Raw genomic sequence first — 12,079 nt, 5'->3', positions numbered from 1 at the left:
ATGTCCACCAAGCCGACCCTCGTCTTCGCCCCCGGCGCCTGGCACACGCCCGACTGCTACGACATCGTCCGCGAGCAGCTTCACCAGCGCGGCTGGGCCACCGAGGCCGTGGCCTACCCGTCGGTGGGCGCCGAGCCTCCCACCAAGGGCCTGGCTGACGACGCCGCCGCCGTGCGCGCCACGCTCGAGCGCCTGGCCGACGAGGCCAAGGAGATTGTCCTGGTCGTCCACTCGTACGGCGGGCTCGTGGGCCAGAACTCGGTCGAGGGTCTCGGCTTCCAGCAGCGCCAGAAGGCGGGCAAGAAGGGCGGCGTCATCATGTTCGTCTACCTGACCGCCTTCGTCGCGCCCAAGGGCGCCACCATCAAGGCCATGCTCGGCGGCCAGTTCCTGCCGTGGATGAAGATGGACGTGAGTTTTTACCGAGAGAAGAGGGACAGGTCGGATGCTGACAGGACCCCAGGGCGACTACTGCCGCGCCGACACGCCCGAGCAGATCTTCTACCACGACGTCGAGGCCGAGGGCCAGAAGAAGGCCGTCAGCAAGCTTCAGCACCAGTCGGCGCGCATCTTCACCGACGAGGTCACGTACGAGCCGTGGCACGAGATCCCGTGCATGTTCTTCTACTGCGAGGCCGACCAGGCGCTGCCGCTGCCCATCCAGCAGGCCATGGCCAAGGCGCTGGGCGACAAGGCCGTCTCGTACACCTCGGTCGGCTCGCACTCGCCCTTCCTCAGCCAGCCCAAGGAGGTCGTCGACGGCATCGAGTTCGCCGCCAAGGCCGGCCAGGAAAGGCGGTGAAGGAGGGAAGAGGAGGAGGAGGAGGAGGAAAAGGATCTCGTGCTTTCTCACACTACTGCCAGCCAGCGCTTGATGATACCACCAATTACCAGATAGCGGCCTTCGTCCACGAATGAATGCGGAAATGATGACCAGCTCTCCAAAACGCCGTGCAGGCCAATCGCAACACGGCTGCGCCCCTAAGTGCTGTATACGGTGTGGAATAGTGAAGTTGCTTGCGTACTAGGCATGGCAGAGCCAAGCGCACCGGCCCGTCCTTCGCGCGACCACCACGGGATGCCCCGCGCGTTCGGTTGAAACACCGCAATTCTCCGCAACCCCCTTCCCTGACGTCTTGGCCAATGCTTGCCTTCGTTCTCATCCGTCGCGAACGCCGACGGGGCCGCCGCCGCCGCTCCTGGACCCTGTCATCATTATTAGCGTTGATTACTAGTGAGCCTCGCCCGCCCATTCAAAAGCCGAGGCCGTTTAAACCTCATCGGCGCTGTTCACCGGCAACCTGCAACAACAGATCTTCGGCGGCGACGACGACGACGACGTGGGGGGGTTTCGATGGGACGGGGATCCACAGGGTCAATCTGCGGCTGCGGGCAACCTGCTGCAGGTAAAAGACCTGCCCCAATGCCATTACTTCATCCGCGACGGACACGGCCAAACCCGCAACCCCCATCGTCGATGGAGCACTTTCGGCGTTGATTCGCTGCGCTCGGCCTCAAACACGGGGGGGTGAAGCAGTTCATTTTCCGTGACTGATGGTTTGTTGGGGCACAAGGGGAACATCGGACATCGGCCGTGATCGTCTCTTGTGGTGTGATCTGCAGTTGATCCGGTCTAGAAGATGGGAGTGGCGGAACCGCAATTGCTTTTTCCAATTGGCCACAACAACGAAGGCGGGACGGGTCCCTATAGGACGGGTTGACATCTCACGATACACGATATACTCCACACCCCCCTCGCGTAGGTGACCACTACCCGCATCCCCGGGAGCGAGCGCAAGCTGTCAACTGCGGCCCGCCCACCTCGCCTCCTCTGTCGCGGTCCGATGAGTGAGACAGACCATCTGGTGGGGCGACTTGTTGCTGTCAAAAACGTCGTGGCGGCGGCGGATGCGCCACGGGCTCGTCGTCGTCATGATGGCAGGGCGGCGCTACATACCTACGAAAGTCTTTTCCCGATTTGAGGGTTGCCGTGTTTCTCTTCCGTCGTTGGTCAAACGCGTGTGTTTTATGTCGTGCCAGGTGTGTGGAGGGTGGCTTCTGCACGGAACAATCCATGCATTCTCCAGCTCCCCGACCTTGGGGCTCGGAAAGTAGCATCCTGCCGTAGTGCCGGTGTTTGACATTTTACGTATCCGTTCAACCGCCTCATGGAGCGGGTGTGGGCGAGGGCCAACACGCCGATGCCTCATAGAGTCTTCCTCGTGCAACCGAGGCATCATTTCATCAGACTCCCTGAAGATCAATTACCGTTCGCAAAGGCAGCCTCGAAATCCTTCGTAGTAGGATCCGGAGAGTGGGTCAAGCCATGGTGGTGGTAGGTAGTGCAGAGTGGGCCGTGCGCCAAGCCCTTCGTGCCTTCCTTCCTGCAAGCCACAAACGACCAGTACTCCTTCGCCGCCGCCGACGACGACGCTGGTGTTGGTGGAGCGAGCGAGCATCGTAGCCTCGGGTCAGAGCTCCCTTCAATTCGTTTTCCAGAACAAACGTGCCGCCAAACCGCAACAGTGGCGCCGCCGCCACCACCATCACCACAGCCACTACTGCTATTGCTATTTCTGCAAATACCGGCCGCTCCGAAAAACAATGTCGCGGCTTCCACGTCACCTCTCGAAGAGCCTGCCTGCCAACCGAGCTGATCGACCGCATTGCCGACAATCTGTGCATTGAGCATCTCATGGATCTGAGGTTGAGTTCCAGAAGGCCTGACGAGGTGCCACAGCTTCGGCACCCGCGCCCCTCGCACCCATTGAACACTTTTTCATGCCGGCGAGCATTCGAGAACTCGCGCTTCTGTCCAAGATCCGAAAAAAAGAAAAGGCGTCGCTGGTGGTGAGTATTGAGTCTCAATCCTCCACTTCGGGACCATGCTCAACGTGTACTCTTGGAGTTGAGCATAGAAAGATATAAAAAAGGGTTTTCTTTTAAAAAAAAATTAATAGAGCGTAGTATTGAGATGGACACGCCATGAGCAGGGTTAGGAGAAGTTTGGTGGGGGAAGGGGGTGGCCGCGTGGGCTTGCCTGCCTCCTCACCCCCGACTTCCTCTATTCCTCTGGTAGTAGTAGCAGCGGTAGTGAACACGTCTCTCTCTCTTTCCCCCCGTGTTTTTCTTCTTCTTCTCCGTATTAATCTCGGAACACTCTCTCTTATTCTATTCTCTCTTGCGATCATCGCCAAAAACTCTACTCTACTCTACTCTACCCCACCCCACCCCACACCCACCGTCTAGTAGACTCGGCTCGGCTCGGCCAACCCCCCCACCCCCTTTCTCAATCCCACAGTATATTCAACGCCCTGCTCCACCCCTTGCGTTCCGGCTCGGGCATCTCCGGGAAACGGTCCACGTCGGCCAGCGCCTCGCGCAGCGGGATCTCGGACAGCGGGACGATCTTTGTTTTCTTGATGAACTTCCAGAGTAGGTACGCGGTGAGGACCAGCGGGATGTCGCTGTTGTTTGCAGAGCGGGTAGGTCACGAGTCAACTTTTCTGATCGACAAAAGAAGGGGGGGGGATGGTGTTGTCAATGGCGGTGGGGAGAGGAAGGAAAAAAAAAAAAAAAACTTACAGGTAAGAAGACACAAAGGAGCTGGGCGACCAGTTGCCGCGGGTGAAGACGGCGAAGCCGGCGGTGAAGAGGATGACGACGCAGAAGACGAGGGCGACGGGGGTCGACAAGGCTGTGTGTGTGTGGCAAAGTAGTCAGCGGCCAGCAACTTCTCGTTTTTCCCTTTCGTTTTCTTCACTTACTCGTCCAGCTGTTGTGCCAGGGAAGCGAGGCCAAGGGCAGACCCTGCTTCCTCATGGCCAGGATCAAGCGCTGGTGGTTGACGAGGATGGTGATCCAGCTGATCAACACGCCGCACGCGGTGAGGTCGAGGAACCAATAAAACACGGTCAGCGCGCCGTTGGACAGGCTCATGAAGGCCAAAAACATAAAGGCCGTCTGCAGCAGCACGCACACGTACGGCACGCCCCAGCTGGTCGTGCGTAGGAAGACGGCGGGCGCCTGCCGCTTGAGCGCCAGCCCGTACAGCACGCGCGTGCCCGCCAGCAGCGCCTGGTTGGACGACGACCAGGCCGAGGTGATGACGACGGCGTTGACGACGGACGGGATGGCCCGGATGCCGGCGCCGCTGGCCGCGATGACGAACGGGCTCTGCGCCGCCGTGCCCGACGAGTCCGACAGCCGCCCGTCGTCGCTGGCGACCAGCATGCCGACGATGAGCACGGCGAGGATGTAGAAGAGCGAGACGCGGGCGAAGACGCGCTTGCAGGCGTTGGGGATGGCGCGGCGCGGGTTGCGCGTCTCGGCCGCGGCCATGGCCACGCTCTCGACGCCGGCGAAGGAGAAGACGGCGTTGCTCATGACGGCCCAGTAGCCCAGGAACTTGCCCCAGCTGCCGGTCCCGATGTACTCGACGAAGGGGCCGGGCGTCTTCCAGTAGTGGAAGCCCAGACGCGGCACGCCGGGCACGCCGCCGAGGTTGATGACCAGGCCGAGGATGATGAGGAAGATGATGAGCAGGATCTTGAGCACGGCGAAGAAGAACTCGACCTCGCCGTAGACGCGGATCAGCGACATGCCGACGGCGAAGGTCAGCACGATGATCGTGACGATCCACACGGCGCTGTTGAGGTCGGTCCAGAACTGGAAGAGCACGCAGATGGCCGAGATCTCGGCGGGGATGGACAGCCAGTTGCCATAGACGATGTTGTATCCAATGGCGAAGCCCAGGGCGGGATCGACGAGGAACTCGGCGTGGCGCACGAACGAGCCGGTGACGGGCAGCAGGGCGGTGACCTCGCCCAGGGCGAACTGCACGGCGCAGACGATCAGGCCGACGGTGGCATAGCCAAGCAGGGCGCCGAGGGGGCCGCCGGTCTGGATGGAGCCGCCCAGGCCGAGGAACAGGCCCGTCCCGATGGCCCCGGCCAGGGCGATAAGGCTGACGTGCCGCTGGTGCAGCCCGCGCTGCAGGTGCTGCTGCTCGTCGGAGGTGAGGAAGTCGCCGTGGTGGTCGTCCCGTGCCGGCGAGTGGCTGTTGTTGTCGGCGTGATCATGCGAGACGTCCACGGCGCCGTACGCCTTGGTGCTCGCGTCGGCGGCCTCCATGGTTGACGATGCTGCTGCTGCTGCGGAGCCCTGAGCCAGGAGGGGCGATCGGGCGTCGTCGTCGTCGTCGTCGTCGTACTCCCGGCTCATGGCTGCGACTGCGGCTCAGGCAGATTAAGAGAACGAGGAAAGCGGCGTGGTGACTGACTCTGTACAACAGCCGGCGCCAATGGCGTGCTACTGGGCGTAGATTGCCGAGTTATCGTGCGGCTGCTGCAACACCACGCGGCACAGTGCGTGCGTATTCGAGGCGAGTCAGAAATGTTGACGGAAGCGGTGTCGTGCGCCGGCGTGTAGCTCGTCATCGCGTCGAGTTTCCGCTTTGCGTCTAATCTGCGCCGCCCTGTCCGAGGCTAGTCGTGGCCGCGCCATTTCGAGAGGCAGAATGCCGAGGATGCTGCTTCTTCTCTTATCGCGTCGTGGCCACTTGTGCTTTCGTTTGGCGTAAGAAGAGGCGGGTATATTCATTCTTCAGGCTGACGTGCTGCGGCCACTGCCGTCCTCCGGGCATCTTTACGGCGGGGGGGCCCACAGGGTCACCATGCACTAGCCCGACGATCTTGTCTTAATTGCGGGGGAAGCTCTACGCCAACACTGCAACTAGCTATTCGAGAAACGTCTGAAACATGCATACATTTAAAAAGTGACGCTTGATTAGAAAGCCGCATCCCTCCCCACATCAGTCCGTCCCACCGCAAACTTCTCTCGATCCTCGGGTTGAAGGGTCCCTGCTGCGACAACGGCCTCCCCATCAACAGGCGCGAAGTACATACAACTTACCCAGCAGAATCGCGTTCGCCGCCAACGGGACCCTCCCTCCCTTCCACTCCCTCGTGTTCAGCCCGAAACTGATGGCCTGGGCGAAGCCCTCGTGGCCGCGCGCGTAGCACACCCGACAGCCGGCTGAGCTCGGAGATGTTGTCCGTCATGGTGGCCAGCAGATAGTAGAGCCAGTCCTGCAGCGCCTGGCGGGCGAAATCCCACAGCAGTAGGACGAAGAAGTCTTCCACGAACCCCCTTTTCGGTCCAGTCGAAAGACGGCGGTATGATGATTCAAAGGAGCCCGGCATGGAAGTCACTGATGTAGAGCCACGGCCGCACCCCATTCATTCCCTCAAGGCGGGACTTATGCGCAGATCGTCCTACCAACACTGCCTTCTCTTCCCAAACCCGACTCGCCTCCCGCCCACGCCCGGCACCTTCCCCTCCTCGGCCGTTCCACAAGGCGAGGGGTACGCGATGGTAGCGCCGACGACGGTCTTATGCTTGTTTGCTATTCCCCGGAGCTGTGAGAACATATGGGACCCGGTTCGGTGAGGAGGTTAGCATTAACCGCCCGCGTACGTCGTACACACATACATGGCGGTTGTCGTCATTGTCGTCGTGGTCGTCATCAGCCCAGTCACCCAGTCAACCAATCAAACAGACAGTCAGGGTCATCGTCGTCGACAGCGCCACGCGCGAAACCTCTCGCGCAGCAACAAACAGTGCCAGCCCCTCCTGAACGCGTCGGTGCCGGGGAAATCCGCCACCAGCCTCGCCGCGCGCTCCACATCGCCGTCGCCGCCGCGGAGCAGCAACTCCTCGATGCCGTCTTCGAACCAGGCCGCCAGCTCCTTCGCCATCGCCCCCGACCTCTCCGCCGCGAACCAGCCGACGACCAACGCCCACAGCAGGCCGCCGCCTTCACCTTCGTACGACAACAACGACCCCCGCTGCCGCTGCCGGCGCCGGCGCTGCTGCATCCCTCTCGACCCCACGGTCTCGCTCGTCCCCTGCCTCCACCGCGCTTCTTCTGCTTCGTCCTCCTCCTCCTCCTCCTCCTCGTCGTCGTCCGCCAGCACCACCGCCCCCGCGCGGAACCGCAGCACAGCGCCCCTTAGCCTTTCGAGGAAAACGCCGTGCATCCACGCGGCGGCGGGGAGGTCGCTCAGGGCGGCCCAGAGGTAGACGTGCGCGGCGTGCAGGAGGACGGCGGTGTAGAGCAGCCGATGCCCGTTGCTTCTCCCGCTGCCGTCGTCGTCATCGCCGCCACCGTCGTCGTCGTCGTCCTCGATTTCGTCAACGCGGTTACCTTCATTGTCATCGCCAAGCGCCGCCAGTTGGACCAGCAGGGCGTGCGCGGCGTGGTCGAGGACGGCGGCGGCGGCGTCGCGGGCCGCGGGCGAGGGGTGGAAGTGGGGTTGCCAGACGGCGGTGGTGGAGATGCTGACGAGGGTGAGGGCGTGGAGGATGGGGGCGAGGGGGGAAGATGAAGGAGGAGAGCCGCCATGGACGTTGGAGAAGAAGTCGGAAGAGTCGGAGGAGTCGTCGAGGTGGGCGAGGGTGCGGGCGTGGGCGGCGGCGACGGTGGGGAGGAAGGCGGGCGGGAATGACGACGATGATGGCCAGGTGGTCGTGTTTGCGTGAGGGGGAGGTGGGGGAGCGGAACGGGGGGCGATGGTGGGCGAGAGCTGGTACGCGGCGCAGACGTGCAGTTCGCACCACACCACGGCGCGGCGGGCGAAGCGGTCGAAGGTGGCGATGCCGCCCTTGAGCCGCACGAGCTCGCGCACGGCGGCGAGGTGGTGGAGGGCGGCGGGCTTGTCGGTGAACATGGTCTGAAAAAGCGGGATCAGCTGGTGGTTCGAGGCTCGGGAGGGATGGATGCTGCTGCGCACCGCCGAGGAGCCCAAGGCTCCGATTGCGTAGACGAAGGCGTCCGACACTTGGTGCCATTGCTTCCCCGACGAGCCGCGGGACGGCAGGTTCTCTCTGATGGACTGGAGGGCTTTTTGGCGGATCGCCCAGTGGCTTATCCGCCATCGCGGACACGGGCTGATGACCTCGCGCAGACGGGCCACTTCGGCGAGGAAGACTAGGAGGCAGGTTTCGTCCGAGGCCATGACGTTCCAGAGCGTGTTGCTGCGTCTCGTGACGATGGTCTGGTCTTTGTTCCGACTCCGGATGAATTTGTCTTTTTGCTTTGGATCAGCTTGATGTCGATTCCTTGGTGAAGCCGGCATATACGTACCATCGGTGAGTGGAGGGGCGCCAGGATAGTTGTCGAAATCTGACGGTGCGTCAGCTATCCAGGAAGCTAAGACATGTATGATGTGGCCTTACAGTACGTAAAGATGTCGTGCATGCCCGCGAAGGTCTCAACGGGGAGGGAGTTGAATGGATCTGCAGTCATCACACTCGCGCCCTGCAGCGGGCTTTGGGCATTGTGGATCCGAGCAAGCGCAGACGATTCGGCTGGATTGTCTGCGTCCTTTTTGCCTTTCCTCTTCTCGGTCTTGCGGCCTTGCAGTGTGCGGCGCCGCCTGGCTTCGTGGGTGGCGAACGAGACCTGGGCGCGCATCTCGCGTCTCTCCTGACGGCTTTTGGGGGCTGTGACATCGACGAATAGTAGCGTCGACGGCGGCGGCGCCGCACCGCTCGAACTGAAGGCTGGTCGCGCGCCTCGCGAGAACGGGGCGCCGTCGTCTGGTGCCATCGTTTCTTCGTCGGTGTGGGGCGGGGTCGCCTCTGGAGTTGTATGCTCCAAGTCACGTTCATCGTTGGGGGTGGGGGCCGAAACGGGCCTGAAGCGAACGAAGGATGATCACTAAGCTGCTTAAATCCCGGAATATACCCATCGAGTGGAGTAAATTGGCTGAATCTGGAAGGTGACTACGACGGGTCAACTTCGCAGAATCAGTCATCATCGCCGCGTTGCTGTCCATTTTTACCTTTCTGTGGTCAGCCTTTACTCGGGTCTCCCCATTCAAGAAAAATTTGTGATGTCATCCGGCCGTAGGAGCTGTTTCCGGAGGCCAGCTACATGCCATTCATAAAACACGGTGAGAATCCTCGGTACTTGAAATAGATGTTAAGTTCCGGCTCTTCGCATGTAAGACCTCAAATCCATAGTCTAGTTGAAATGAAATTTATACCCTATCTCACGCAAAGCCTATGGGCAAGCGTAAAAAGATCACTTCATCATCAAATTTCACACACATACCCACAATAAACAGTTTATCAAAGCTCACCATCGCTTCTTGCGTCTCCACCATCTCTCGCTGTCCGTCTGTTTTTTCCCGTCCACTGACTCTTTCCTATTCTCGCCCGTATCGCCGCTAACGACATTTCAAGATGATAATGGCTATTCAGATAACCGGTGTCTAGTCGTAGGTTCCTACTTTGTGATCTGCAGATACTTTCGTCATACGAGCACGTCACGTTCGGCAGAGGCAGATTGGAGTTGGCGAATCTCCACGTCATAAGGGCCAGCTAAGACGTTTGGAGAGCTTCGTACGTCAGTGAGCGCAGCGGTGCGGAACCGCCGTTTCGAGAGGTCTGGGAAGGGGTATATCGAAGTGTACTGGCAGGACATCTCAGGCGGGCTTTGGCAGTCGAGCTGGAACAAGAGAAGCCAGGAATGGAGCGCGATCTCCGGAATGACGCCGATGCCAAGTCGGGCACTCCGCTGGCGGTTGCGAATGCGGTAGGGGGAGGGGACTCGAGCTTTCCGTCGGGCTTAACGTTCTCGGTGAGTCGCCAACTTCAACAAGGTCGGTCCGTCGGACGCTAACGTGGATGATGATCTTGCTTCTGCCTTCAGAACTTCATCCCGGCGCTGAATGATCAAGGATCCATCCTCGAGAAAACACTGTTCGCCGCAACCGCAATTTTACGCCTCTTCGATGAGATGAGCGGCATGTAGGCGCTCGCACGTCAAACCCCAAGCTCCTCTTACGATTGAACAGATACAGACGATCAGCGCCAGACACGTGGCCACATATTGGGCACACACATACTGCTCCGCGCCAGAGAAGAGATCACCAACGACTCGGTCTTGCGCATCGCGTCACTGCTAGTCACACTGCGGCAAAGAGATCTTTTATCTCTTTTCTAACATACACGCCGACCCAGCCGTTTGGCGAACTACCTCAACGTCGACCGCACGACGTGCCATGCTGACGACGACGACGACGCCGCCGCTGCCGCCCGTGGGGGCGGGGGGGGGGGGGGGGGGGGGGGGGGGGGGTGCGTGTCATTGCGATCCAGGCCCAGAACGGAGAACCACGATGGTTGAATCATGGCATGGCACATATTCGGAGCACGGCTCTACCCGGACGTCTGCTGTATCCCGCTTCTGGCGTGTGATCCTCACTTGCCTGCGCTGGGCCTGGATCGCGGAGTTGCAGTGCGGCGGATCGATGAGCGGATTCGGGGCTTATGTCAAGAGGATGTGCGAGGTCGCCGGTTCTCATCCCCTGAACCAGCCGGCGACTTCGATCACGGACGGGAATGGTGATGCCGATGTGTACGCCAATCATACGCCGGGACGCCTTGCGGGATTTGCTGACACACTGTTTGCCAAGGCGGTGAAAAGCTCACAGACCGGGACGAGCAAGAGGCGCCGTTGCTTCAGATACTGGAGAGATCCGAAGCCCATCTGACGTGGCTTGTCTGAATGTTCACGAGTGGCTATACAAGCACTGGATCTCGTGAAGATCGACGCTCAGTAAATGCCGAGTATGATTACTCGCGCAGCACCAGTGTCCATTTGGCAGGCACTCTGTGGACTTCCCCGCCAGCCATTTATATATCGGGTCCAGATTAAACGAGTAGACCGCGATAATGTACACTAGGATTCTTGGCATTGTTTGTTTGATTGCTTGTGCGTAAAGAGAGGGTACCACATGCATACTCCGATAGAGTGGGACATCTTACTCTTCCCGACCTTTGTATCCCACAGATGGAGGTTGGAATAGAGTGCCTGAGATGTAATAGCTTAAGGTGTCGGTTGTATTATTAGTGTCACGCCTCGGAAAAGCCTAGTGATACGTTTGCTCTCCTTACGGAATTTGCGTCACTCACAAACAGTTACCCTGAACTGGCCAAGGCGGCGGCGTAGGACGTAACCTTACATCAATGCAAGGTGGGAAAGAATGGCCGAGAAGAGCCAAGCTTCTCCGCCTGGACGCTGATTCCGACCACCCATCGCAACTCCAAGCAGAACCTCGGAAGGTGAACAGGCCAAGTGGTCGGTACTTGAACGGGATAACATTAAACAAAGCCTTAAGCTTCCGGTTGTAATCAAAGTCAGCTGCGAGCCTTTGCGCAGGAGCAGTCATTGGGTTTTGTTGCCATGCATTCTTCAAACACGGTTCTGCGGACCTTGCATGCCCAATCAAACTTAAAACACGGCCACCGCCCCTCGGGATTCATGAGCGCTCAGCAGATTGCAACAATGGCGGCACCTCCGGAGAAAACAATCGGCGACATGTCGGGGAAGTGGGTGCTTGAGCGCAAGCTTTCGACCAACATGGACAAAGTCATGTCCTTGCAAGGGCTGAGCTGGGTGACGATCAAAGTGAGTCTTTCGTCACAAAGGAGAAGGACAACGGATACTCATGCAGACTTTGAAAACATCAGGCTCTGTCCATCATCTCCGTCACGGAAGCGTACGAGCAGCACGTCGACGAAAAGGGCGTCACGCACATCGACGTGCACCCCACGGTGACGGGCGGTTTCAAAGGGCAGGACACCAAGTGGATCGTCGACGGCGTCCAGCGCGCGGTGCAACACCCGGAATTCGGGGAGATGACGCAGTCCAGCTGGTGGAGTGACTTGACCGATGTCGACGACGGGTACCTGCGCGAAGGGTGGGTGTATGGCGAAGGCGAAAGGGCGGGGCCGAAGAACCTGGCGCTGAAGTGCTCGTCGGAGAAGGCGGGGTTTGTCCTCGATGGCGTGTGGGGCTTCGTCGACGTCGACGGGAAGCGCTACCATGCGCGGAAGACGGCGTGCAAGAAGGACGGCAAGGTTGAGAATTGCACTGCTGTTTATTCGTGGAAGGAGTGACGTGGAGGCTCGTCGGTGTTTTGTTTAACTCCACTCCTGTTCGAAAGAGAAATTGAACAATGATGCTACGGAATTTGTTAGTTCGATTGGCCAGGAATCTCAAATTGGCAGC

The 12,079-nt window shown here is 59.8% G+C and overlaps 4 protein-coding genes across 4 annotated transcripts; 2 read left to right on the top strand and 2 right to left on the bottom strand.

The window, feature by feature from the left end:
* SLS55_007226 (uncharacterized protein) lies at positions 1-802 on the top strand (the record flags this gene model as incomplete). Its single annotated transcript, XM_066778647.1, has 2 exons — positions 1-411; positions 464-802. The coding sequence occupies 2 exons, from the start codon at positions 1-3 to the stop codon at positions 800-802; spliced, it is 750 nt and encodes a 249-aa protein (XP_066631084.1).
* Positions 803-3,289: 2,487 nt separating this feature from the next.
* Positions 3,290-5,223, bottom strand: SLS55_007225 (uncharacterized protein; the record flags this gene model as incomplete). Its single annotated transcript, XM_066778646.1, has 3 exons — positions 3,290-3,467; positions 3,586-3,697; positions 3,768-5,223. 3 exons carry the CDS (start codon positions 5,221-5,223, stop codon positions 3,290-3,292), a joined length of 1,746 nt encoding a protein of 581 aa, XP_066631083.1.
* Positions 5,224-6,569: 1,346 nt separating this feature from the next.
* Positions 6,570-8,149, bottom strand: SLS55_007224 (uncharacterized protein; the record flags this gene model as incomplete). The annotated part of the gene is made up of 2 exons (XM_066778645.1): positions 6,570-8,107; positions 8,143-8,149. 2 exons carry the CDS (start codon positions 8,147-8,149, stop codon positions 6,570-6,572), a joined length of 1,545 nt encoding a protein of 514 aa, XP_066631082.1.
* A 3,204-nt stretch (positions 8,150-11,353) lies between these two features.
* Positions 11,354-11,967, top strand: SLS55_007223 (uncharacterized protein; the record flags this gene model as incomplete). The annotated part of the gene is made up of 2 exons (XM_066778644.1): positions 11,354-11,476; positions 11,539-11,967. 2 exons carry the CDS (start codon positions 11,354-11,356, stop codon positions 11,965-11,967), a joined length of 552 nt encoding a protein of 183 aa, XP_066631081.1.
* Positions 11,968-12,079: the final 112 nt, after the last annotated feature.

This window comes from Diplodia seriata, assembly GCF_021436955.1.
Source record: "Diplodia seriata strain FDS-637 chromosome Unknown scaffold_7, whole genome shotgun sequence".
NCBI classification, from domain to species: Eukaryota; Fungi; Ascomycota; class Dothideomycetes; order Botryosphaeriales; family Botryosphaeriaceae; genus Diplodia; species Diplodia seriata.
The sequence above is the reverse complement of the archived record's forward strand: the minus strand, read 5'-3'. Positions and strand labels throughout refer to the sequence as shown.